Here is a 25,050-nt window from a genome sequence, read left to right on the forward strand (position 1 = left end):
TAACTTGTCTTAGGTTATGACATGAAAAATTTAGAAAGTCATGGCTCATTTTGAGTTAATTTTTTTTTTATAAGGTATAAGATATGGGTTGCGGTTCACTTTTTTGTTTTGTTTTTCTTTGCATATGGAAGTCCAATTATTCCAAGCCTAGCTGTTGAAAAGACTATCTTTTCTCCATTGAATTGCTTTTGCAACTCTGTTGACAATCAAGTGGCCATATTTGTGTGGATCTGCTCCATTGATCTATGTATCTAACCTTTTGCCAATACTGCACTACCTTCATTACTATAGCTTTATACTAAGTCTTAAAAGTGAATACCCTTGCATTTTATAAATGAAAAATCTAGGAGACGAGGTAACTCCCTAGGGGATTGCTACAAATAACGAGCAGACAAAGGACTTAAAAAAACAACAAAAAACATGCCTATCTGACCCCAAAGCTAGCCCCATAACCTTTTTCTGTGGGATCAAAACTGGTCCACACTTCTGGCAGGACCCAGAATTCTATTCAGTTTCCAAATACTGCAGAGCTAAAGGGCAATTAAACCAAAACAAACAAAAACAAATAGGGCACATACAAATATTGCCGGTAATCACAAACACCATCTAATATAAAAGATACTTCATTTTATTAGTTAAATGGGCTTTGTAGCTTCCCAGAGAATATCAAATTAGACGGAAAATGATGTTGACAATGTAAAAGGCCATCAGCTTAATTGTTTGATGAAGATACCGCTTTCAATTTTAAATTTAGCTAGGGGGATGGGAAGAAGAAAAATATTCCTGAATTCAAGAAAGGATCCTAAAATAGCTTTTGTAAAATTGATTCTGGTGATTCGTTCATTTGGAAAAAAGGTGCTTAACTAAGGTGTCTTTGGGAAGCATGTGTCCTCCACAGTGCAAATCAAAACAGAAACAATTCAAATAGCAGGACAATCCCTAGTTTTAGTGACTGTGGAGGATGTTCTCTATGACGTGTGCATTTCAAGTGTCCCTGAGACAGTCCAACATCGTTTTCTGTGTGTGGTGGCCTTCAAGACACACTTTCAGTGGACAGGCTGGCTTATGTCAACAAAATAATGGGTGGAGAATGCCATCGACTGTGGTGTCATGATCATTTGGAGAATATGTCTATATATCACAGAAGCTTTCCATTTAGCTTATTTCTCTGTGTTTCCTGTTTACCTGTAATTTTTTTTGTTAAACCTAATTTCTATGTAAAGAGTCTTGTATTAAAAACTAAGTGTTCGCAATTGGTGAATCCAGAGGATATACAGCAGTGGGAAAGCTGCCAGCTTTGCTATTCTTTTGACTTTTTTGTAGATGTGAGAATTTTTCAAATAAGAATTTGGGATTAAAAAACAAACAAACCGATTACGGGTTTGTGGTTGGATCATCTGTAAAAGTGCCAGAGCAGCATCGCATGTCTAAATGAGTCACTGGGGTAATACTGATCCATGACTAAGTAGCATTATTTAGGTATCGTTAATCCCCATGACTTATTTTAGAGACTGGATTACATAGGCAAATAATAAACTAAGTGGTCCAGAGGCAAATGGTTATGTACATTTGGCAATAAAAAACAATATTTTCATATTTCAAACTACAGCAGTTATTTATAAGAGCAAAGAATTGGAGGCAACCCAAATATGCAACAATAAAGGATCAGTTAAATAAACATGCAGCCCACAACAGAATTCAGGGCACCCATTAAAGGTCATAGTGGTAGCATATTCCTAATGTCATAAAAGAATATTCGTGATACATGATTAAGTAAAATAAAATTTACAAAATAGCATAAACAGTATGAGCCCACCACTGTAAAAATAAACATATATGTATATATAGAAAAATGATGGAATGATACATTTAAAAAGATTAACAGTGATTTTACTTTTTAATTTCAATAAATCTAAAAAAATTGTGAATTAATCAATTTACATCATAAAAAAATACGCCCCAAATTAGCAGGGTCTCTGTTCTATGTAAATCCAAATAGGTGTGAACTACAGTTACTTTTATTTTTTCCACAATCTTTTTAATGCTTAAAGCTATATAAGTTTGTTTTTAAAAAATACATAAAAGTTAAAAACCATAATCCCTACCATCTAGAGATAATGTTTCCTTGTATTTTATTCTTTGTCTAGGCATATCTAGCCACTCTGTTTTTAAAAAATTGAGATCTGCAACCTCAGAAGTTAAAAAGTGCTTTCTAAACTCAAAACCATTTAGTGTTCAGAGATACTGAATCAATTCAACTGAAGTTTGAGAGCTGTGGCTGGAAATTTTAAATAGGTATGGCACTGGGAGGGGGTGGGAGAGGAAAACCAACCAATTTGTACCTTTGATTTCTTGTTAAGCACAAATCACCTGATAAGAGCTTGGAGGGAGAAAAGCAGCGTAAGACATTTCCCTTCCTCGAGGGAACAGGTGCTTAGGAGGGGAGAAAACAGCAAATCAAACCTACCCACAAGTGTTCCCTGAGTCCTGTTATGCACAGGCATGGGGATTAAAAAATAATATAGCTTAAATCTCCCTAGGGCAGCAAGGTGCTTGCAATCTAGTTGGAGTGGCAAGATGATGAAAAAGGACAAGACACAATAAAGTGGAGCTGAAGAAAAGAAGTGATCGGAGCATGACAACAGCTAGGACACGACACAGTGCTAACTGCAGGCCAGATAAATGCAGCACTCACAGGGAGCACAGAAGAAAATTAAAGCCTCAACCCTGGGGCATGATGTCTATATGAAAGGCAGTGCTCGATGTAGCCATTGGAAAGCGAGGGCTGAGATTCTGATTTGGATAAAGGGAAGACAACATTCTAGATGAGAACAGAGAGCAAACGCTCCATTGCGATTCTTCTGTTTACTAGAGTGGAGGCGCTCTTCCCCTTCATGCTGTTTGCTAGATCTTCCTTTTCTGCAGTCTCTGGAGACAAGAGGAAGCCTATCTGACAGAAATCTCAAACCCAAAGGGAGCCGGGCGGGGGGGCAGGGGCTACCTGCAAGTTCCTAGGGAGTACCCTCAGAGGACCGGAAAACAACTGAAAACCTGGCCGGGGGTGGGTCTGACGCTGGCAGCCGCAGGCGCAAAGCTTCACATCTTTGGAGTCTTTCCGGCTAGGGTGGCGGCGGTCTGAGCAGCGGTTCAGGGAAGGTGCTTAGAGGGAGAACAGCCCTCCTTTTTGCAAGGGCTAGCTGGTTTTCCATTTCCTTGACTAAGTTCAGGGAGCACTGGACCAGTCACTAGCTGGGGAAAAGGCTGATGAATGGTTGACCAAGGGTCTCCAGCTCCACCCAACTTGTCAGAAAACAGCCAGAGCCCAACAAATTACATGAGAAGCAGATGAAGAAGCTGGACACTACACAGGAAATGACTTTCTCCCCGCAGGCATCTGAAACCAAGGGACTGGGCTTCCCAACTGTACCTGGGCTCAGAGGCAGAATGAAGAACAGAGGAAAAAAGACATTCTCTCCTTCCCTGAGTAGGAAAGACCACATACAACACAAAGAACAAGGGCTCAAGACTGCTGACAGAGGAGCAGGACAGGGCCGAGCTGGTCCAGGCCTGCATCACAGCAGTGGCATCCCTGGGGCCTTTGGGGACATGCACATGAAGGACCGGCAGAGCTTGGCTGTCTCAACAACAGGGAGGACAGTGGAACTGAAGATTGAAGACAGTGATGATCAGATCCCTGCTGCTCACCTTCCTGTGCCCTTACACAAAGGACCGTTCAAGACCCACACAAAACATGTGGGCACATACAGTGTGTGTCCTGTCTGATTCCAGCAGGGCCACATTCCTGTCTCATTCACAGTGTGCACCCAGCACCCAGCGCTGGGCCTCACCCATATCAGGCCTGAGATAACAATCTGTGTAATGAACACATGAATGAACAGGAGAATGAACAAATGAACCCCAGCCTGGCAGAGCTTTGCATCCCAAGAGGAGCTTGCCTGACGCATTAGACCTGGCTGGAGTTTCTGCTGGGGAACAACCCCAGGGAGCAGAAGCTTGCCAAAATATGCCAAGAAGCAAGGAGAATGTGCTAGCATCTTCCTGCTACAGTTCCATCCCAAGACAATATTTTCACATGATGATTTTTAAGTATTTACTTGTCTATAAAACCATCAGGCTGGGAATTCCCTGTCAACTGCTGAAAGCCAGAACAGAGGTACAGAAAGCTTTTTTGCCTGCTCTTCAGGTTCTTTCCTCAATGCCACCACCAGGGGGCCTGCAGATACCCACAGAGCCTTACATCAGCAGCATTCCTGGGGTCTGTGTTTCTTTCTGTATCTGGCCTTCAAAAGGCCAATTTATACTCCCCCCTTCTTCCCACAACTTAAGAGAGTGAACAACACGTTCCAAGTTGGAAACTAATTCTGAAATGATGCAAAAAATTGAAGATAATGAAAAACATCTGAGTTCAGATACCTGGAAATGTCAGTTGCCTTATTCAAAGGCTTTTTGTAGGAAAAAAGTAGCAATTGAGAGGAAGGTTTATATGAGAAACAGCTGCTTAACTGACTAGACATCACCCCCATCCTCACCACCCCCATCTCCAACCTCCCCCACCATCAAGGGATGGTGTTTACTGGAATAATCACAAATAAAGCATAAAATAGACATGGGGAGATGTGAAGATAATTTTCCAATCCCCTAGTGGCTCTAGCTGTTGTTTGCAGCTAAAATATATTATCTGGGAATAAATGAAGAAACTCAAGGGTTTGTAAGGAAACTGCTCTGACACTGTCTAACCATTCATAAAAAATAATGCTGTAAGCCAAGAGGAGATGAGAGACGGGTTTTAACCACTAGCACCAAGAGATCTTATGTACTAAGAGTGGAAAAGAGCCTAAAGATGATGTAGTTCACACCCCCATTTGCACAACCCCAGATGGGAGGGTTTAGACAGGTGGTACATTCTGACCAACAGGATTAAACTTGGGCTAGAATTCAGGTCTCCTGACTCTGACAACTTAAAAAACAGCCATTGAGCTCCCAGGGGAGACATAAAGACACGGAAAAACAAAGCCAAGTTTTGTTTAAGAAAAAAAAAAAAAGCAGAATTGAAGCTATGTTTTTCAAAAATTACTTATCTGCACATTTTGAAAGGTTCCAATTACTCTATATCCCCTAATAGTCCTGCATTTAATGGCTCTCCGTTGTCAGCTTTCCTATATATAACGTGATGTCAAATAATGCTAAGAAAACATTCTTGCACCACCACAGAATCATAAAATACCCCCCACCCTCTGGGTTCAGGAAAATGAAGTGGGAACTTCATATATAAAGTGGGCTGCCCAGGAAGATCTTATATCGCAATCCCAGTTCACACACCAGCGTTCAATCACTAGTTACTGAACTGAAGTGCCATGGTGGCCCTGGGGCAGAAATTGTATTGTATTACCTACTTCCCTGGGTGAAAGTAATGGGAAAGAAGGGCACTGAAATCATCCAAAACTCGGATTCATGTTTTAATATACTTCCAAAACAGTTTATTCCCACTGCCACCCTATTCATCCTAAACTGGAGATGTTATGGATACATGTTAAATTCAATCTAACAGTGATGTCAGGCACATCAACACTCAATAAATGTCTTTTGAATGACGTGTGCAGTGTTACTTTATACTTTTCAGTATTTTCTGATCTATTTTTCAACAAGCATATATTACTTTCATAATCTAAAAGATATAACACCACTTTAAAAAAATCTATTTAAAATATTCTGTTTCCTAGTCAGTGGGGGCTTTAAGTCTAAGCAAATCCCTATTGAAAAGACATAATGAGAAGACGAAACATTTTTTAGTGAGGAAATATGGAAATGAGCCAATTTTATAAAATACCAGAGTCTCCATCACGTCCGACTTGACTTCCGAAGACCTAAGGACAGCACCAATTCTTTGCTCAGTAAAAGTAGCAGGACATCAGGCACAGCCTACAGACTGCACTGACATTATTTAACCACACACGGAAGCCCATACTGTCCCACTCTTACCTTGCAGCTGCAGCCAGGAGATTTTTCGCATTGGGAGCTCCTGGATCTACAGAGAGAGACTTGGCAGCTAACAACAGCTTGCTGGAAGCCATAGAGATATTCTTGAGGTTCCCTATCACTTGTATCTGGTCTTCTTTTGTCTGGAAGGTCAAAAGGAGCCAGAGTAATTAGGGACCACCCATTTTTCCTAGGAAGCATTCAGAGAGCTAGAAGCAGCATCCTGAAATACAGGCAAGTTATCTGCGTAGATCACATTAAACCCAGTTAGTCTGCAGATGTCTAACTCCTTGAGATGCTGACCAGGGTCCTCCTTTCCCCAAACAAATGCCCAAACCAAGATGCACCTAGCAGAGATGCACACATCCCCAAGTGGTCAGCCAAGAGCTGAGATTTCGAACAAGTGGAGGCATTAGAGGGGGCGGGGGAGGAGTGAGCTGCACCAATGCGCAGACCAGGCGACAATCCCAGCATCTTGCTCAACAATGCTGGAGTTGTCAAGGAGCCTGTACGTCTCAGCCTGGCACAAACGACCCACACTGTTTCGACAGTCAGAGATGCTGCATCCCAGAGGTTCCAGATGCAGGAAAGGACACATTTCTCACCTGCCTTGCCATCTGAGAAACAGTAAGGAACACCCAGATATCTCTTTTAGGAAGTTCACAGGAGCTCAGAAAAAAAACAGCTGTGCCAGCTGACACCAGACCAGTCATGCTCCCTTGTTCTAAACAAGGGGTTTATCTGTTCATCCGAAGGAGGTAGTTTTTAATCATTTGACACTCAGTATTAGACACAGTCCATTCAAATGGGCCCACTAAACCTCAAATACTTTTTTTTTTTTTTTTTTACTATTTCTTATCTGACATTCAAAGAGCTCTCTTAATCTCTGCTAAACGGTCTCCCTCCCCCTCCCCTCCCTCCAAATAGCATAAAGTAAAACGATGATTCTGGAGGATGGTGGGGAAAGTTATCGTTCACACATATGCTGAGAGCATCTTTGAAAATCCCATTCCTGTGAGGTCAAGGAGCTTCCTAAGCAGCAAAAAGAATGCAGCCGTGGTCTGTTTATAGGTTCCCTATTCCTATTTGCTCAATCAGCCTCAAGATTGGAGAGTCCATCAGAGTAGAGAGGCCAAGGTCAAATCCAGGCAGCCACCGCCACACCCACCTGCGCTTGGCCTGCCATCTCAATGCCAGCATCAAGGAATTCATCAAAATCATCACTGAATTTTCCAGAGGCTGCAGCCAGCTCTCCACTCTGCCCCCGGGTGGCATGGACGACTTCCCCAGCAGACTGGTTCAGATCAGCTGCTGCCTGGTTAAGTTCACTCTGGGCTTCCTGGAAAGGCTTTGTGCTTGGAGGTAGCTGTGGGGAACAGAGGGCACACCCCATGAGGCTTTACTTTGCACAGGAAGGTAAAGAAAGGTACAGTGGAGGGAAGAAAGGCTCTCCGGGGATGTACTCTGAGTCATCAAGACGAAAAGGCTTTGTGTGTGATATGAGTCCATGTTATGTCTGACTTTCAACACATATATGTATGAAGGTAGTTCAACAAGTTCATGGAAAAATAGAATTGAAAAACAAATCTTTCCATGAACTTTTTGAAATACTCTTGTACGTTTGTTCATTTATTTTAATTTATTGAACACTTACTCAGTGGTAGCCACTATGGATCTAAAAATAGAACAACCACCCGAAGGGGCTCATGCTCTCCTAAGTGGCACAGGCAGGATTCGCACCTAGCTAAGCGGACTCCATCTCCCACTCTCTGAACCACCACCCTGAGTTTTCTCTCTGAAGATAGAAACTCTCAACCTTTCAGTGCTCTAGAACTAAAAGGCAAGATGCTATCAAACATGTTCTTCCAAACTAATAGCCACCTATTTTATTAGGTCTTTACTAACAATAACTTTTTACAGAACACAAGTGTCTTCAGCAGAACTATAACTGTTTGTGAAAAGTTCCAGAGAGTTAAGCTGGTCTGTATCACTCACCCACGTGCGTTGCCTGTGTACCTGTGCAGAGAGCAGACAAGGGTGAATGAGCACAAACCCTCCTTGTGAGGACTCACAGCAGGGAAGAGGGCAGGTCCCCAGTGAAATTCCTCAGACTACTTGCTCTCTCAATGAGTCTTGGACACATGCATCCCTCCATTGGCTGATTTTCACTACCTGATATATCCTGATGATCACCAAGTGATCACGTACCCCCTTTTCTGTCTTACTGGGCTCACCCGAGAGCAGACAGCAATATGGGCTCAAAGAAGTAGTAAACTTTAAAAGCTCCACCTGGGAACTCTGCTGACCAGAAAGCAAAATGAGGAAAAGGCGAATTGGTAGGAAAAACAGTGCTCTTAAAGGAAAGGTTGGCTGCTCAGAGATCCCATGGAAGGGAGGAGACTCCTCTCACACCTAAGAGTGAGCCTGGCCCCCCAAGTGCCCCTTCCCAATCCAAGAACCTCTCACCGAATCTACAAGCAACTTCTTGCTGGACTCCCCGATGCTCTTCAAGGCCACGTCCACATCCTTCTGCCCAGGGAGGCAATTCACGCAGTTATTCAAGGAGTGAGACACGGCTTTGGCCACCTGAATTGAATACATGGAGGGACAGAAGTACCATAAGAAAGCAGCTTTCAATGCAAACACTTTTGCACATTTGCTGGGAATGGGCAGTGACAACATGCAGAGCTGAACGATATGAAATTGTCCATCTGACACTGTTTACTATATTAAATCACCTCATCCAGACCTCTTGTCCAAGGGGAAACTTCCACCCTCTCAATGGGGTTAATATTCCATCTTAGCAAAGAGTCTGACACAAGTGATACAGCACATCCCATGCTCCCCAAAGCCAGGCTAACTCACTGCTCTGTGATTCAAACACAGAACTTCCGATATGAGGTCAGGTTCTAGAACAAAGATGCCTTGTATCAAGAGAAATGAACTATCCCCCTTTTTGAGAGTCCTGCTGAGGTCAGAGGTGGGAGGAGGTCTTGAGTTCTTTGGATTGCAGTTATCAAGGCCTGTGGTTACTTTCTGCTCAGCGACCCTCTGGTGCCATCATCCCCAAACCTCACCCTGCCCATAGGCAAGTGGGACACTCTGAGCACTTCCAGACCAACTTGGAGGTGCTGACACACTGCTTTTTAAGAAAATCTAAGTGGCTCCCTGTTTGTACTCTTTGGTATCCTCAGTTAAAATGTAAGGAAGGTCTTTGGAGGTGGGCCTGTGTCACTCCCTTTCATGTAAACCATCTCCTTCCCAGAGCCATGTCTAGAAGTTTGCCTGGATGGTCCCTAGCCAACCGGTTTCATCACATGGCTGAAGAATCATCCAAAAAAGCAGTAGAGAGAGTTAAAAACTTTTGAGTGGCTAGACTAGTATATTTACTTCACTTCCCCGGCTAGAAAGAGGAATATAGTTAAGCATACAGAGGCCTAAAACAAACATGTTATGTCCTGGCTCCTAACCTTCTATGGACAGAGTCGAAAGCCCCCCATACTCTCTGTGGACTGTGGATGAAGCAGCTCTTACAATAATGTGAGGAATACTAGGCCAGACTCATAATAATGGCCATAATGTATGGCCAGCACCATTAGGACACTTTGGTGGGTTCTGAAAACCACCCGCTGAGTCAGCGTTCACACCAGGAAAGAGTGCCCAGGGGACAGCCTGCCAAACATGCCCACGTTAATGAAGACCACAATTCCCAATTCAGAGCTTCACCTGAGCTAGTCTCTGTTGACTCTCTGCATCCCCAGGCGCAATCAGGGCCTGCTTGGCTTCTTGAATTAGCATGGCGGAGCCCTCCATCACATCGCGAGCAGAATCTAACATAGCGTGGGCAGCCGCGGGGTCACTCGTAGATGCAGCCACTCCACGGGCAGCCTGGGCCAGCGTTTTCAGAGCTTGGGCTGTTTCTCTAGCAGCCACCCCTGGGGATAAAAGCCCATCAGACTTTCTATTAGATTCCATCTAAAAGTTGAATTTTATTTGAAAATAAGCCTTTGGACCAGGGTTTCGCACAGGAGGGAGCCCCAGATTCATTTTTATACAATTTGAATTGCTGTGCTTCTCACGGGAGTAGCCCATCCCCCTGGCTCTGGGCAAATCCAAGAGAAACGTTATAACAAATGCAGTGCAAACGACTATTTCCTTTGGACGTCCTGTGCTCCCACTGCCACCTGTGTCCCTAGACCTAAAACACCAAGTGCACATAAGCAAGTACACAGATTGACACGCCTGGGTGTGCCATGCGTAGGCTTGTTTCAGGTTTATTTAAATTCACTTTTCTTCCCAATTGTCTTTATTGGGCATAACTTACATACAATAAAATGAACAAGTCCATGTGCAGCTCAGTGAATTTGTACAAATGAATATATCCACATATTCACCAACACCTGTGCCCTTCCCCAGTCCAGAAGTAATTGGTATTCTAACATCTAGGACCTTAAACAAGTTTTACCTGTTCTTAAACTTATTGTTAATGGTACCGCACAGTATGTATTTTTCTGTGTCTGGTTTCTTTCTCTGATCATAATGTTGAGAGATTTACCCACGTTATGTGGAGCAGCACATTCTTTTTTTCTTGCTGCATAGTATGCCGTTATACAGATACACCAACATGTGTTTATCCATTCTTCAGCTGGTAAGACATTCGGGTTGTTTTCTACATGGGGCTATTGTGAATAAAGCTACCAAGAAAGTTCCCATACATACATTCATGTGGACATATAGAATCATGTCTCCTGGATATAAACCTAGGAGTTGAACTGCTGGGTCATAAAGTAAGCATATATTTAGCTTTAGAAGATACTCCAAAACAGTTTTTCAAAATGGTTTTACCATGATGCACTCCACCAGCAACGCATACGAGTGGCAGTCACTCTATGTCCAAGCCAAGGCTTGGTATTGTGATTTTTCATTTTAGCATTCTAGTGGGTATGTAGTTGCATTTCAGTGAGGTTTTAACTTTCATACCCTTACTGAATAATGATGTTGAGCACCTTTTCGTATACTACGGTCATTTGGTTGTCCTCTTTTGTGAAATGTCCATCTATCTTTAAATTCACTTCTAAATAGGTGATGGGATTTGGTGATAAACTATGCATATAAACTAATCCTTTAAAACTATAGTGCCACCTCTTGCAGAATAAACATGAATCTTACCACGTGACACCTAGTCCTTGGCACACCCGAGAAGAGGATGAAGATTGGAGAGGTCAGGGCATGTAACAAAAGAAACTGAGAACTGCAGGACAGCTGGCCCTAGGGCTCATCTCATCGAACCATCTCACAGATGAGGCCTGGCATTGAGAAGTGTCTTGTCCACAAACACACTATGAGAGGTGGCAGCAGAGCTAGAGCTCAGGTTTCTTAACCTCCAGGTCAGACACTCTTCATAGTGGTCTTTGGGACAGAGAATTATGAGGGCTTCTTATTTTATTTTATTTTATTTTATTTTATTTTTTTCGTGACCGGCACTCAGCCCATGAGTGCACCAGTCATTCCTATATAGGATCCGAACCTATATAAGATCTGCATGAAAAATACACAAGTCAGTGTCTCTCTCACTTAACTTTGAAATAACTATTTCTACAGGATTGAGCTGGTCTCTAGGTGCCACTGACTGTGGCCCTTACCAGCCACTGCTTCAGCTGAGTCAGCATGGACACAGCAGGTGGTCTTCTCATTACTGAGGATAAGGCTCTGTAGTACAATAGAGAGTGTAAAAGCCCCCAGATCCATAAAATGAGACAGGTTTGCAGCACTGCAGACTTGCTAATCTGTAAATATTAGTACATCACACAGCTGGGATATAACTACTATCTAATCAAGGCAAATTACAAAGCTGCCAATCGTTTATCACAAGGCACTTCTGAGTATGGCTTGTAGAATGAAAAAATTTTAAACAAAGTGTTTTTTATGGCAGAAGAGAAGTCGAGAAGAGAAAATACAAAGGTAAATAAAGCTAAGGTGAAGGACAGAAACAGGCTAGGTAGAACGGTCATTGCATTGTATAGTTAAACTTTTGGCACAGAGTTGAAGGACAGCGTTGCTCAGAAGAGCACCGGGTGTAGTTAAGACCCCATCCAGCTCTGGCTCTGCTGCCCATTAGCTGTGTGGTCCTGACTGCTGCCTTGTCCCTCTGGGCCTCAGTTTCCAACAAGTTTTAGTAGAGGCTGAGATCCTAGCTCTGATAGCTGAAAATTATAGGCTGTGATTTCTAGACCTCTCCTCTTGTCTTCCCATTTATCATATGGACTCTTCAGTCCATTTGTATTTGACTTGTATGGGAATTTGGAAGAATAAAACATTTATTGTATGCAATTAGAAAAGACAAGTTTATGCAAAAACCATTTAGTGAAAAACTTTTTATAGATTTAGACAATCTGAAAAAGGCAGAAACTGGAGGAGCTAAATTCTAAAAACCTAAGCTTGTCTATTCTGCCAAGGACTCACTGTGAAATCTCAAAGCACATTAAGGATCCCCTTTGGAGGGATCAGGTTTCCCAGAAAGAGGAAGCCACACCATCAAACGGATGAAAGAAGGCCACCAGAGGGCAGAGAGCCCAATGAACACCCAAGGCTGTATACGGCTGAATCCACAGCAACACATTCAATGGTCACCACTACAAGGGCAGATCTCAAAACACTGTCCAAATGAAATCGTTCCTGTAGTCATGTGTGCATCACACCAACAGAACCGCCAGTGGGAAATACTAAAGCAGACTTCTGTCTCAATAACCACAACCCTTTGAAAACACAGATTACTTTAACAGTATCCTTGCCATCTGGATCTTAAATTGTACTCAGCAGCAGTCTTAAGAAGACACATCAAGTGGTATCAAATATAGTAGCATTTTTCATAATGGTTGTTATTCCTTATCAGAATTCATGTAGATTGTGTGTCAAGACAGTACTGGAACACATACCAAGTTCACAAGGTAAAAACTAGGTATGACATAATCTTTAATCTATTGCAAAGTATTTGCAAAAGGTTCTATGTAACTATAACCAGCCATGTAGAAATGTATTTTGAATATTGCACTGGCCAAACAAAAACATGCTTGCATTAGAATGCAGGCCAGCAGCAGCTGATGTGGAACTTTGGGGTATTCCATATATCTCAATGTGGACAGGGAACTGAGATCCAGGGAGAACTTGCCTATGCTTGCTTTCTCTTTCCTTGCTTCCCACCCACTCTTCAACATTCTTGAAACTGCCTTCAACAAGGAGAGCAGCAACCTCCTTATTTCTAAAGCTAATGGATGCTTCTTAAGTCCCCGTCTCACAGGACTTTTGGGGCAGAAACCACCTCTATGCTCTCTCCTGGTTTCCCTGCCCTCTCCATGGCTGCATGTTTTCAGTTCTTTCAAAGATTTCTATTGCTTAGCTTCCTAATAAACTAGTTGAGTTCTTCAGGGTTACATCTGATAAACTTTTTCCTCACTCTACCCCAGAGGGCAAACTTATCTATCTCTGTGGTTTCAATCATTATCACTTTACTAATAATTTTCAAATCTGTATCTGCAGCTCAGCCTTCTCTACTGAGTTCCAGAGCCAAAGATCTTGCTGCCTAATGACACTTCTTATTTGCATATCCTCCAGGCATTTCAAACCCAGTATGTTTAAAGCTGAACCCAGTATCCTTAAACTTCACCACACCCCCACCCCTACCAAAGGTCCTATGTTCCCATCACAGTGATGCACACAACTTACCTTCCTTACCTCCATCCATGCCAACTTCTAACCAGTCACCAAGAACTGTCAGGTCTCTGTTTCTTTAATCTTTTACTTTGTTACCACTGCAGGACACTAACATCACCTACCTGGTTCAATACAACAGCCTGCTTGTTGGTCTCCCTGCCTCTAACTTTGTTTCTCTTGAATATACTCGCCATAGAAGAGTGAGATAGAAGGTGCTCAGTTTCCACACGCTCAGGTTTCAGGACACACCTCTGAATTTCAAGCCACTTCCTGAGGTCTCAGGCCCTTCCTCTAGGCCTTCCCCTACAGGAAAGTTATTGTGGCTTGTAGGACCTATTTTTGGCATCATCATGGGAAAACTGTGACCTCAGGGGGCTGACTTATGCAAATCCAGTGGCTGGGCATTCCCAGTAGAGAGGGGTTATGTAACCTTAGTAGCTGAGCATGCTCAGTAAAGTGGAGTTTACCCTTTGAATGACCTTCTACTAGAGATGCTAAAGAGCACGGAATATTCTTGAATATGTTCAGTGCATGTGATAGAATTTGACCAATGAACATGCCCTAAAAAGAGACCAATTGAGCATATACAAGAAAATGTTACAAAACTGGGAACCACCCCCTTGGGTGCATATTCATTAGATATCATGAATATGTATTAGGTAACTAAACTATAATAGTTGAATCCCACCAGGAGGCAGGTTGTCACTCACTTTCCTGGGGCCACCCTGTACTTCACTGGCTGCGGTGTGTGTGCTTCCTTTTTGTATCAAACTTATTTTCAGCAAGCAGCTGCTCATTCTTTGGAGCCAGCCTGAACTTTGTGCTAAATTTTCAATATGTATTTCTTACTTTTGTATTAAACTTGGTACGGGCCCTGCTTGATCCCTGGAGCTAGGCCAAATTCTCCTGTATCTCTTCTTTGTTACATTAATTCTGTTCTCACTTTCTGCTGTGACTCTGCCCTTTAATTCTTTCCTGTGGCGGTCAAGAAGCTGGGAAAAGAACAGGGTGGGTTGAGATCTGCTATCAGGCCTCCCTAGATCCTCTCCTCCAGCATCATGAGGAAGGGCAACCTATAGAAAAGGCAATCTAAACTGTATCCATAGCTGAAAATCCTTCAATATTTTCACATGCTCTTTGGTTAAATTCCAAATTATTTATATTGGCTTATAAGGCCCTTCAGGATCTGGTCCTGGTCTAACTTTCCAGCCTTATGTTCTTATGTCTCACCTCCTCCTTTTATCTTACTTGAACCTTTCCCAGTTCCCTTGGTGAGCATTCTTTTCTCTCACCTTTGAGATGTCATGCATGCAGCTACCTGTCAATGACTGCCACACTACACAGAGCTATTTCTAGGTCCTTTTGCAGACACCAACTAGACAGCCTGTCATCCTTGATGTTGTCAGCATCAGGTGATGAAACTTGTAAAGCAGTCTTCCCTCCACTAAATATGCATTTCATCATCTACACAAAATCTGGTAAGATTTCAGGAATGTTTATAAGTTTTTGAAATTTAAATCTCTCACATATGCTTTATAAGACTTTACACATACTTTTCCTTCTGTTAGAACACTAAAGGAGTCCTAAACAATCCTCAAAACCCTGGTCAGGTGTCAATTACATTCTGAAAATTTCCCTTACCCTCCCACCAGGACAGAATTGTATACATTGTTATTATTGTAGGTTTAATTGTATTGTAAGTTATACTATTGTATTATTACACTATGCCATAACTTCTTTTGTGTTCCTATTGAGCTCTTTCAAATATTTTAATTTTTCTTTTCTGTTTCTCTTTTTCTATCCCTTGCATTCAGCAAAAATGTGCTTTTTAATTTTTATTTTCAAAGTAATAAATGTACACAGTTTTAAAGATCGAAGAGGATTTTCTTTGTAGTAATGGCAGAATAACTTATTTCAAATCAAGCCTCCCACAGAGAAACAACCAGAAACACTGGAAACCATACATAAAACATGTATTTGAAGGCACTGGAAAGATACCAAGGCACCACAGTAAAGAGAGCCAAGATCGTGAAAAGAAGAAAAACACAAAGAGGTGAGTCCAATGTTCAGGGTTGCATTTTCCCCTCAAGGCATGTGCTAATTTGTGAACTGTTGCCAAGAAGTAAAAAGCTGGGCAAAACTTCCTGAAATCTCGTGGGGCTAGGAAGATAAAAAGTATAGTTCTAAGCCAAAGAAACAGAATAGTCCTAAACATGACAGCCTTTCAGGTGGGACACACAAAGGGTTACATCCTAAAGGGTAAACTGAAAATAGTCCTCACAATATCCAATCAGCTCAGTCCCTGCTTATTATGGTGATGTCCCTCTCTTAACTACCTACCAGACTAGCAAAGACTGGCTTAGCAAAGACTAACCTATATAGGGAATGAAACACAATTCAGGGCCTCAAATTGTCTCCATAGTTTAAAATACCAATGCTTAGCACTAATTAAAAAAAGAATCAGATATACCAGGAGACAAGACCAATGGCTAAAAACAAAGAGGGGGGAGGAAAACCCCAAACAGACAACAAAAATGGGCCCATAGGTGATCCAGATATTAGAGTTATTGGACCTGGACTTTAAATAACTGTGATAAATATGTTGAAGAAATCAGATGACAAGATACAGAACTTCAGAGAAACAAACAATAAGAAGACAATCAAATGGATATTCTAAAACTGAAAAATATGACATTTAAAATTAAAATCTCAAAAGAAGGGGTTGAAAGCACAATAGACACAGCTAAAGAGAGGAACAGTGAGCTGGAAGATAGATCAAAAGCAAATATTAATAAAGCATGGAGAGGAAAAATGATGAAAAATATAGGAAAGAACATAGGAAATGTAAAAAACACAGTGAAAAGGTCTAACACATGTGGTAACTGGAGTTTATAAAGAGGAAGAGAGAAAATGGGCAGAAGCAATATTTGAAGATAGAAAGGTTGAGGGTTTTCAAAAACTGACATAAGACAGCAAAACGTATTTTCAAGGAGTACTACAACCCAAAGAAAGATAAATATGCAAGGAAATTCCTCTAGGCTCTTGTTACTTGAAAACCAAAGACAGAAAATTGAAAAAAGCAAGCAGAGGGAAAAATAAAACCACATTACCTTTACAGGTGACTTCACAACAGAAATAAAGGAAACCAGAAGGCAATGGAATAGCATCTTCGAAGTGCTGGAAGAAAATAACTGCCAACCTAAAATTTTATGATAAGTGAAATTATCCACCAAAAATAAAGGCCACACAAAGGCATTTTTAGACAAACAAAAACAGAGAATTTGTCACCAGTGAAGGGAGTTCTTCAGGTAGAAGAGAAATGACTCCAGATGGAAGTATGTGGAAATGCAGAAGGAATGAAGAGCAATGTAAAGAATAAATATGGTGGTAAATTTAAATGAATACTGACTGTATAAAACAATACTGAGACTGTATTGAGGAGATTAAACTATGTATGGAATTAAAACACACAGCAACAAATGAGTAGAGAGAAGGTAAAGTGCCCTGAGATTCTTGCACTGTCCAACAAGAGGTAAACAAAATAACTTACATCAGACTTTAAAAACTCAGAGAACAGTAAATGAATGTACAACTAATTAGCTAATCAAGGGATAGGAAACAGAATTTAACAAATGGAATGAATGTGAAAGAAGGCATGCAAAGAGAAAAAGGAAACTACCACAGGTAGGACACATAGAAAACAAATACTAAGATGACAGATTCAAATGCCAACATATCAGTAATTACATTATATACAAATAGAAAAAATACTCCAATTGAAAGAAAAAGATTATTACACTAACAAACAATCACTCCTCCCCCAAAAGAATGACTACAAGCTCACAAGATACACATGAAATGTAAGCATGCAGAAAAATTTAAAGTAAAAAGATGGGAAAAGATATATCATGCACACAGCCAAAACAAAGTCTTCTATGCAGAAACTATAAAACTGTTCTGAGAGAAAGGAAGATCTAAATGAATGGATATAGCATATTCACAGACTGGCAGTCACAATAATGTAAAGATGTCAATTCTCCTTAAATCGATCCAATGTAATCCCAATTTTTTTTTTAAGTGCGTTTGTTTGTAGAAATTGAAAGGCTGATTCTTGAATTTATGTGGAAAGGCAAAGAGCCAAGAATAGTCAACACTAACTTGAAGAAGATCAACAAAGGAAGATTTACATTAAGCCTTAGGATAAAACTACAGTAACTAGGAAAATGTGGTACTAATAAGAATAGGCAATTACATTAATGGAGAAGGATAGAAATGCCACAGATCGATCCATGCATATACATTCACTTCCTTTACAACAAAGTGGCTCTAAAGACTACTGGGGAAAGGACAGTCCTTTCAATCAGTGGTGCTGGCTCAGATGGACATCCATGTAGAAAAATAATTAAACTGGAACCCTATTGCACATACAAAACTCAAGTCTAGATGGACTGGCAGTCTAAATATAAAAATTAGAACAATAAAGTTCTAGAATATCACAGAGGAGATTATCTTCATGATCTTGGATAGGCAAACATTTTTAAATAGGAAACAAAAAATACTAACCATAAAGGAAAAGAATTGTAAACTGGGCTCTATTAAAATAATAAAAAAAAACCTTTTGTTCGCCAAAAAACATATTTAGGAGCATAAAAAGGAAGCCACAAGATACAAGAAATACATATAAGTGACAAAGAATTCCTGCAAATAAGGAAAAGATAGATAACCCAAGTTTTAAAAATGAACAAAGGACACACATACTTCACAAAGTGACCAATAAACATGTGAAAAAGTCCTCAATCACAGTGTTCATCAGGGAAATGCAAATTAAAACGATAATGTGATACTACTACACACTCATCAGAAGGGCTAAAATTAAAAGATAGACAATACAAAGTGGTGACAAGGCTGCAGAACTGGAATTTTCATACACTACTGAAAGGAATGCACTGAATACATGCCCAGCTTCTGACCCAGCAATTCCACTCCTATGTATTTAGAAAATGCTTACTTATGCTCACTGAATAACATGTCCTAGAATTTTTCACAGCAGTGTTTTTTGAAACAACCCAAATACCCATCAACAGTATAAAGAATAATGACAGGTATATTCATATGATAAAATACTATAGAAAGCAATGTCAATGAGTCGCACAAACAGAATGCTGAGCAAAAGAAGCTAGACACAAAGGAACACATATTGTATGAGTCCATTTGTTCATAGTTCAAAATCAGGCAAAATTAATCTAAGTCATGGGTGTCTACCTCTGGGGAAGGAGAGAGGATACAGCCATTGGGAGGTGGCACAAGGCCACACCTGGGATGCCAGAAATGTTCTATTTCTTGATCTTGGTGGTGGCCTCTTTAGGGCATTGTTTGTGATAATTCATGAAGGTATCCACTTAGGACTTGTGCTGTCTTCTGTAGGTATGTCATATTTCAATAATAGTACATATTAAAAAAAAAGGTCAAGCAGTACTACCATATAACAAAAGCAATAACCGGTAACCCACTCTTCCCCACCTGATTCCCATGCCTGGAGCCACTCAAGTTCTTTAAGCTTTCTTCCAATATTTCATATTTTTAAGTAATGTGCTTATACTGAAACTTCCTGGTTTTAAACTTTAGATATATGTAGACTTCCTACTATGATAACATTTCCTTTTTAATATAACTTTCTGCTTTTCTTAAAGTTGATAATTACACAATCTGTTCTTCATACAGACTCCTGTTTAAAGAGTCTCTTGCCTTCAGGGGCACCTGGTGTGGCCAACGCTCAATCCCCTTCCACCCCCAAGGTTTGGCAGCACAAATCAGCTTGCTTCTTGTTGGCTCCCCTGCCCCTGCAGACCCTCGGGTTTTTGTTCATTTGGCTCTATCAGTTACTACCACCTGTCTCCTGCCATCTTCGAAAACTCCGTTGACATCCTATTTGTTGTCATCTTTTGTTCTCTTTGACCTTTTTTATTCCTTTAACTTTTGTGGGATTTCAGGAGTCAGAGATAGTCCTAGAAGTCTATAATTACTATTTGTTTATAGTCTGATAGGAGCGACCCACAAATAGGTTGGGGGCATCCTACTACTCTTTGTATGTTTAGTATTAAGCCCAGTAACAAGCAAGTGGAAAGTGCTTGAAAAATATGCGGTGAACTGCTGGGGGGAAAAAAGTCAGGTTTATTGTGAAATCCATGAACCCCCCCAACCCCCACCCCACTCCCGCCAAGTGGCTTGCAGCTGGCCACATGGCATCACGCGGCCTGAGAGTCTCACCTGTGTAGTGCTCGTTGCCTTGAGCAGCACAGGTCAGGAGCTGTGCCATGGAAGAACCCACTGCTTTAGATGTGCTGCCCAGGTCCTGGGCACATTTTTCCAGCTGTGAGAATATTCAAAGGAGGAAGAGAACTTAGAAGAAAAGAAACATCCACTGAAGTCTTAGCATGATTTAGAAAAATAATGCAGATCAAACCTTGAGCCTTAGCTCTTTCCCACCTAATACAGCAAGGGTGCTAACCAGCAGCTAAACATTAGCATTTGTTTTATGGGAGAAATGCCTCGAGCAGTAGAATAAGCAAACCTGGGTGCTCACCCCTGCCCCTTCCCACCAGTGACTAGCTGTGTGAGATTAGGTAAGTTACTGAACCTCTCTGTGCCTATGTTTCCTGAGGATATCATAATACCTTGCTCAGAAGGTTTTCAGGGAATTAATGTGGGTTCTTAACAAATGGTAGCTATTAGCATTATGCCTTTAGAAGCTAATTTAGAAAGTCTGCAACAAATCCATAGCAGGAATTAATTACGCCTTGGCAGGAAGTGGGCAGACATCCAGCCGCACCACCTTCCTGGCATGTGGGACCATTAACATTGTTCAATTTGATCATTATACTTTGAGGAGTTCCAACGGAAGGGAAATGCAATAGAAATAGTGGTTTGGAGAGGTAAATGAGATTCTGAAAACGGGCAACGTGCTGGCTTCCCACGAACAGCATGTCATCTTGCTTTGTCAACTGAATAAAAAATCCAGAGAACAAAGTCAGTAAAGGCTGAGGGTATGGTGAATTATTTGATAACTGGATGAGGACACTTTGGAAGACGATTTCTATGTGCACCACAAGTTGTGCAAAAAGGGCATCAGAGAACAAATGCATTTTTAACTCTGCAACATGTTTCTCAAGAGAGGCAGCGCCTTCAAATAAAAAACAGAGCCTGTTCCAGTATAGCTAACATTATAACAGTCTACACATTCTTTAGGGCATACAATTTCTTTAAAAATTACGGGGTATTTCTTGCTCTAACTGGCCAGTTGTCTTATGAAAAGGTAGAATTCATGTCATGCCAACCTCTCCTGGGCTCCCCAGAGTATAGGAGTTTGCAAAGAGACACCTGGACCACTTGGCAAAGCTGCTAGCCCAAACTCTGTCAGTGGCTGGGGGACCTTAGTTATGTGACTTAACCTCTCTCAGCCTGAGTTTCCTCATCTTCCCAGTTAGGGGTAACTTGATTTAACGAATTCTTTCTGAGTGCTTCCTATGTACAAGGCATTGTTTAAAGGTACATAAGGTGTTCCTGAAGTCCTCTATATTCTGAAAGTCTTCAGTTCATTCAAAGAGCAGCAGTAGGTAAGAGAAGTACTCAACGTGGGTCACCAAGAGCATGGGTTCTGAAGTCCTGAACGTCTGGATTCAAACCCTGGTTCTGCCACTGACTGGCACATAACATTGGGCAGAACACCGACAACCTCTGCACTGGTGTTTTCTAAACTTCTAAACAGGGTTAATAAAACTCGCTTATTAAGTTTTTTATCAGGATAAACTACACTGTGTGTGTGAGTACAGTGCTTCGCAGGTGCTCAGTAAATAGTCATATTTTATTAGCAATGCTCAGTAATTTGGGAAAGCAAGTACATAAATAAGGAGGATTGGTAAAATTTTAGCCAAGAAAACCCTGATGTAAGCATCAAAGTGGCATCATATGATGATCAAATTAGATCTCTGGTGCCACCAGTCCACTTGCAATTGTGGCTTTATTGCATTAAGTATTTTTGCTGTTGTCCATCCCAGCATCTTACATTAAAAAAGTAAATGTTTTATACATCATGACTCTTGATCATCTTTTGTGTAACATTAGCATTTGTTTTATTTATGAAATAGAGGGATACATACTAACAGATGCCTGTTCATCCTCAGCCAAACCCCAGGAAAGCGCACACTGAACCATCACCAGAGGGCCATCTCTATCTTTACACACATCTCTATCTTTAGAACACAGTTCTAAAGAAAAGTGGCTATTCTAGGGCTTTGCATTAAAAATGCTTGAAATCCAGGCACACCAGCTTCTAAAAATGACTCAACATGAACATAACAGGAGGTAGAACCCACGCCCCAGGCTGGCTCTGACAGCTTACCGTTTCCCCGGGAAGCGGTTTCAGCTGACTCTCCACCGCAGCCATCTTGGCATCCTGCAGTTCATTCTTAAGTGTCTGCACAGTGTTCAGAGCTGAATCGATTTCCATAGGACCACAGGCTTCGTGGGCCTGTCAGCAGAGTTGACAGTATGTGTACATAGTTTGCCTGGGAAAAGTATCCCCATATTTTGCAACACACGAAATGTCTGTCTGGATGTACCCAATGACACTCTAAATCTAGCAGTAGAAGGCAAGGGTACTAAGTATGTATTTCTTAAGAAAGCAAAATCATCCTCAGTCAGAATCTTAGTCTTAACTTCCCTAAATAATCAATGTCTCATAACTTAATATACTTAAAGTTTCCTTGAAGCTATTTTTATCTAAAATGCATCTGCCTGTCACATTTAGAGGATCCTTTATTCACTGTGCCTGGGTGCTAGAGATAGGCCACCTATCATAGTATGTGTGTACATAGAAGCTTGGGAAGTATGCAGTGAATGAATGAATGAGCAAATCCAAGACTCTGGGGGCAAGTCTACCTTTACAAATTTCTAGTTTATAAATCACTATCTTTCCATACTGAAGATTATAAAAGTTTTGTCTTTAGTAATTTGTTTTAAGTTTTAAGAAAACAACTTCACTCTGTTGGTCATTTAAATTCTGGTCTCCAAATGCTTTGACAGCATGCTGCCAATACACATGTTAATAAATTATATACACATGTAATTATTAATCAGTACCTATTGATTACAAATACTGGTAAATCTTAATTTCTTTCCTTTTTAAAATAATAGTAACAACAGGAGCAGTAAATACTAATTAACTGATTTCCATGTGCCAGCATTACTAGCTGAGGAAACTGAGGCACAGAGAGATTACTAACTTGTCCACGTCACAAAATTAGTCAGTGGCAGGACCAGAATTCAAATACAGGCAGTCTGACTCCATAGCCTACACTCAACCTTTACACTACATTAAGAAGATATTTACAAGCTCTCACAGTGTCTTCCTGCACCCAGTGGAAGTCCACTGCTCCAGAGCAAATGTTTGATGTTAGTGTGTGTCTAAGACTCACTGAGGAAACCTGTTAAATTACAGATGTTCAGGTTCTAAGACCAGAGATTCTGATTTGGTTGCTCAGAGGCAAGGCCCAGGAACCTGCATTCTAATAAGCTTCCAAGGTGATTCCAGTACAGACAGTCCCAGGACCTCTCTTTGAGAATCACAGCTCACAATACTTTTTTATTGGATATAACCTACAGCTCTGGATATTTTTCTTTGGCAATGTTGTATACTGCTCTTTTTAAGAATGCAAGTCAGCATCTACCTTCTTCCCTTACCAATTTATGAGCTGCTTGTTTCTATAAAGGGATTGCTACAATGAGGAGAAACGATTCATGCTAGAACTTTATGCTAATGCCACTTCAGAGTAGTAATGAGGTCCTTCGGTAATTAATGAGTTCCAGAGACAGAAATTCATTTAGTTCTAATTCTGTTCTATTGAGGACCTTGTTAAAAAAGAATGCTTCCATGTAAAATGTGAAAACTTTTCAGGGAAAAAAAGATAGTCCAGATAACCCCCTAAAATAGATTTTTCTGCCTAAATAACTTGTTATTAAGTTCACAAGATGATACCTGGGAAATATAGATCACTTACTTTGGCCCACAATTTGCCTGGCACCAAGACACTGACGACTGCCAGTCTCCCCAAGACTGGAACGTGGACCACTGCTCATCCCAGGATGTGGGAGGAGGGGGAGGAGGCACACAACCTCAGATAGCCCAACACAACTCATCTGTAAGCGGAGATGATAACCACGTCTGGGAGATAGTGGCTCCTGGCGGTAAAAGCCAATCTGCAGGGGCATCTTTAAAGGTCATGCAAACTCTGTCATGTCCAGCAGTGTTCAGGCCCCAGGTAGCACCCATGCCACACCAGCAGCACAGAATGAAAAGCTCCACTCCTGACCAGCTACCACTGTGACAGGGCTGCACTTGCCTTCTGTGAGGCGGTGCGCAGCTCCGCCAGGCTGGTGGCCAGGTTCTTGGCACACTGGCTCAGCTGCATGGCCGCGGCCTGGTCACTCACGGTGGGCACTGCAGCTTTGGCAGAGGACACCATTTTGCTTCCAGGCTGTAGAGAGAGGAGCAGAAAATAAGACGGCTCCAGGGCAGCAAGTGGCAGAGAGGAGAGACCAAACAGCAATGCCTCCTATCAGCCAGAATTTACTGTGCTCCCAGAAAAAGGAGTAGTAGACACCAGCGAGTTCCCCAAATTAGAACAGTGGCTCGAAATTCTCATTTAAAACAGATTTCAAAGAGAATTCCTTATTAAATAGGTTTCTTTGGGTTTCTTGGAATAGCTCTTTATTCTGAGTCTCAAGTATACCCAACAGACTGGTATCACATATTGAACACAGGTATTGGGATTCAATGCTGTACCCCACAGATATGTACAATCAATTATGTTCTGATAAAAAAGAAAGAAAAATGAAGGTAAATAAAACAAATAAAATAACCTCACATCTCACAAATCAAAATAATTTCACTATGCATGGATGTCTGGGTATATGTACAGGTATTTTCAAAAATAAGATCATACTATTTGTTCTATTTTACAATCTCCTTATTTCACATATTCTACCTGTTTAATAGGTATCTAGTATTCCAATGTATACATCTGTTAAAATTTCTCAATTCCCTATTGTTGGTCATGTTTCTATTTTTTGCAAAGTAATAAACAATGGTATGATAAATGCCTTTGAAGCCAAATATTTGTACACGTAATATTCTTTGTATAAATTTTTAAAAGTAGAATTTCTGGATCACAGAATATACATACTTTTAAGGATTTTAATATATATGTCCTAAGACTGCTCTTAGAAAAGTTGTAACAATTTAAGTGCCAGATCATAAATACTAAAGGCAAAAGTTAATATTTTTAA

General features: G+C 41.0%; 1 protein-coding gene across 14 annotated transcripts in view; it reads right to left on the reverse strand.

Annotated features, from left to right (window-relative positions):
• The window catches only part of TLN2 (talin 2), a 410,967-nt gene that overhangs the window by 89,883 nt on the left and 296,034 nt on the right, over positions 1-25,050 (reverse strand). For all 14 annotated transcript variants that reach the window (XM_063091965.1, XM_063091964.1, XM_063091961.1 and 11 more), the window contains 7 exons: positions 24,105-24,239; positions 22,106-22,234; positions 19,975-20,077; positions 9,724-9,932; positions 8,464-8,583; positions 7,166-7,363; positions 6,001-6,140 (listed from right to left, as the gene is read on the reverse strand). In XM_063091965.1, coding sequence (XP_062948035.1) covers positions 6,001-6,140; positions 7,166-7,363; positions 8,464-8,583; positions 9,724-9,932; positions 19,975-20,077; positions 22,106-22,234; positions 24,105-24,239 — 1,034 coding nt within the window. The remainder of the gene's footprint in view (positions 1-6,000; positions 6,141-7,165; positions 7,364-8,463; positions 8,584-9,723; positions 9,933-19,974; positions 20,078-22,105; positions 22,235-24,104; positions 24,240-25,050) is intronic.

This window comes from Cynocephalus volans, chromosome 3, assembly GCF_027409185.1.
Source record: "Cynocephalus volans isolate mCynVol1 chromosome 3, mCynVol1.pri, whole genome shotgun sequence".
NCBI lineage: Eukaryota > Metazoa > Chordata > Mammalia > Dermoptera > Cynocephalidae > Cynocephalus > Cynocephalus volans.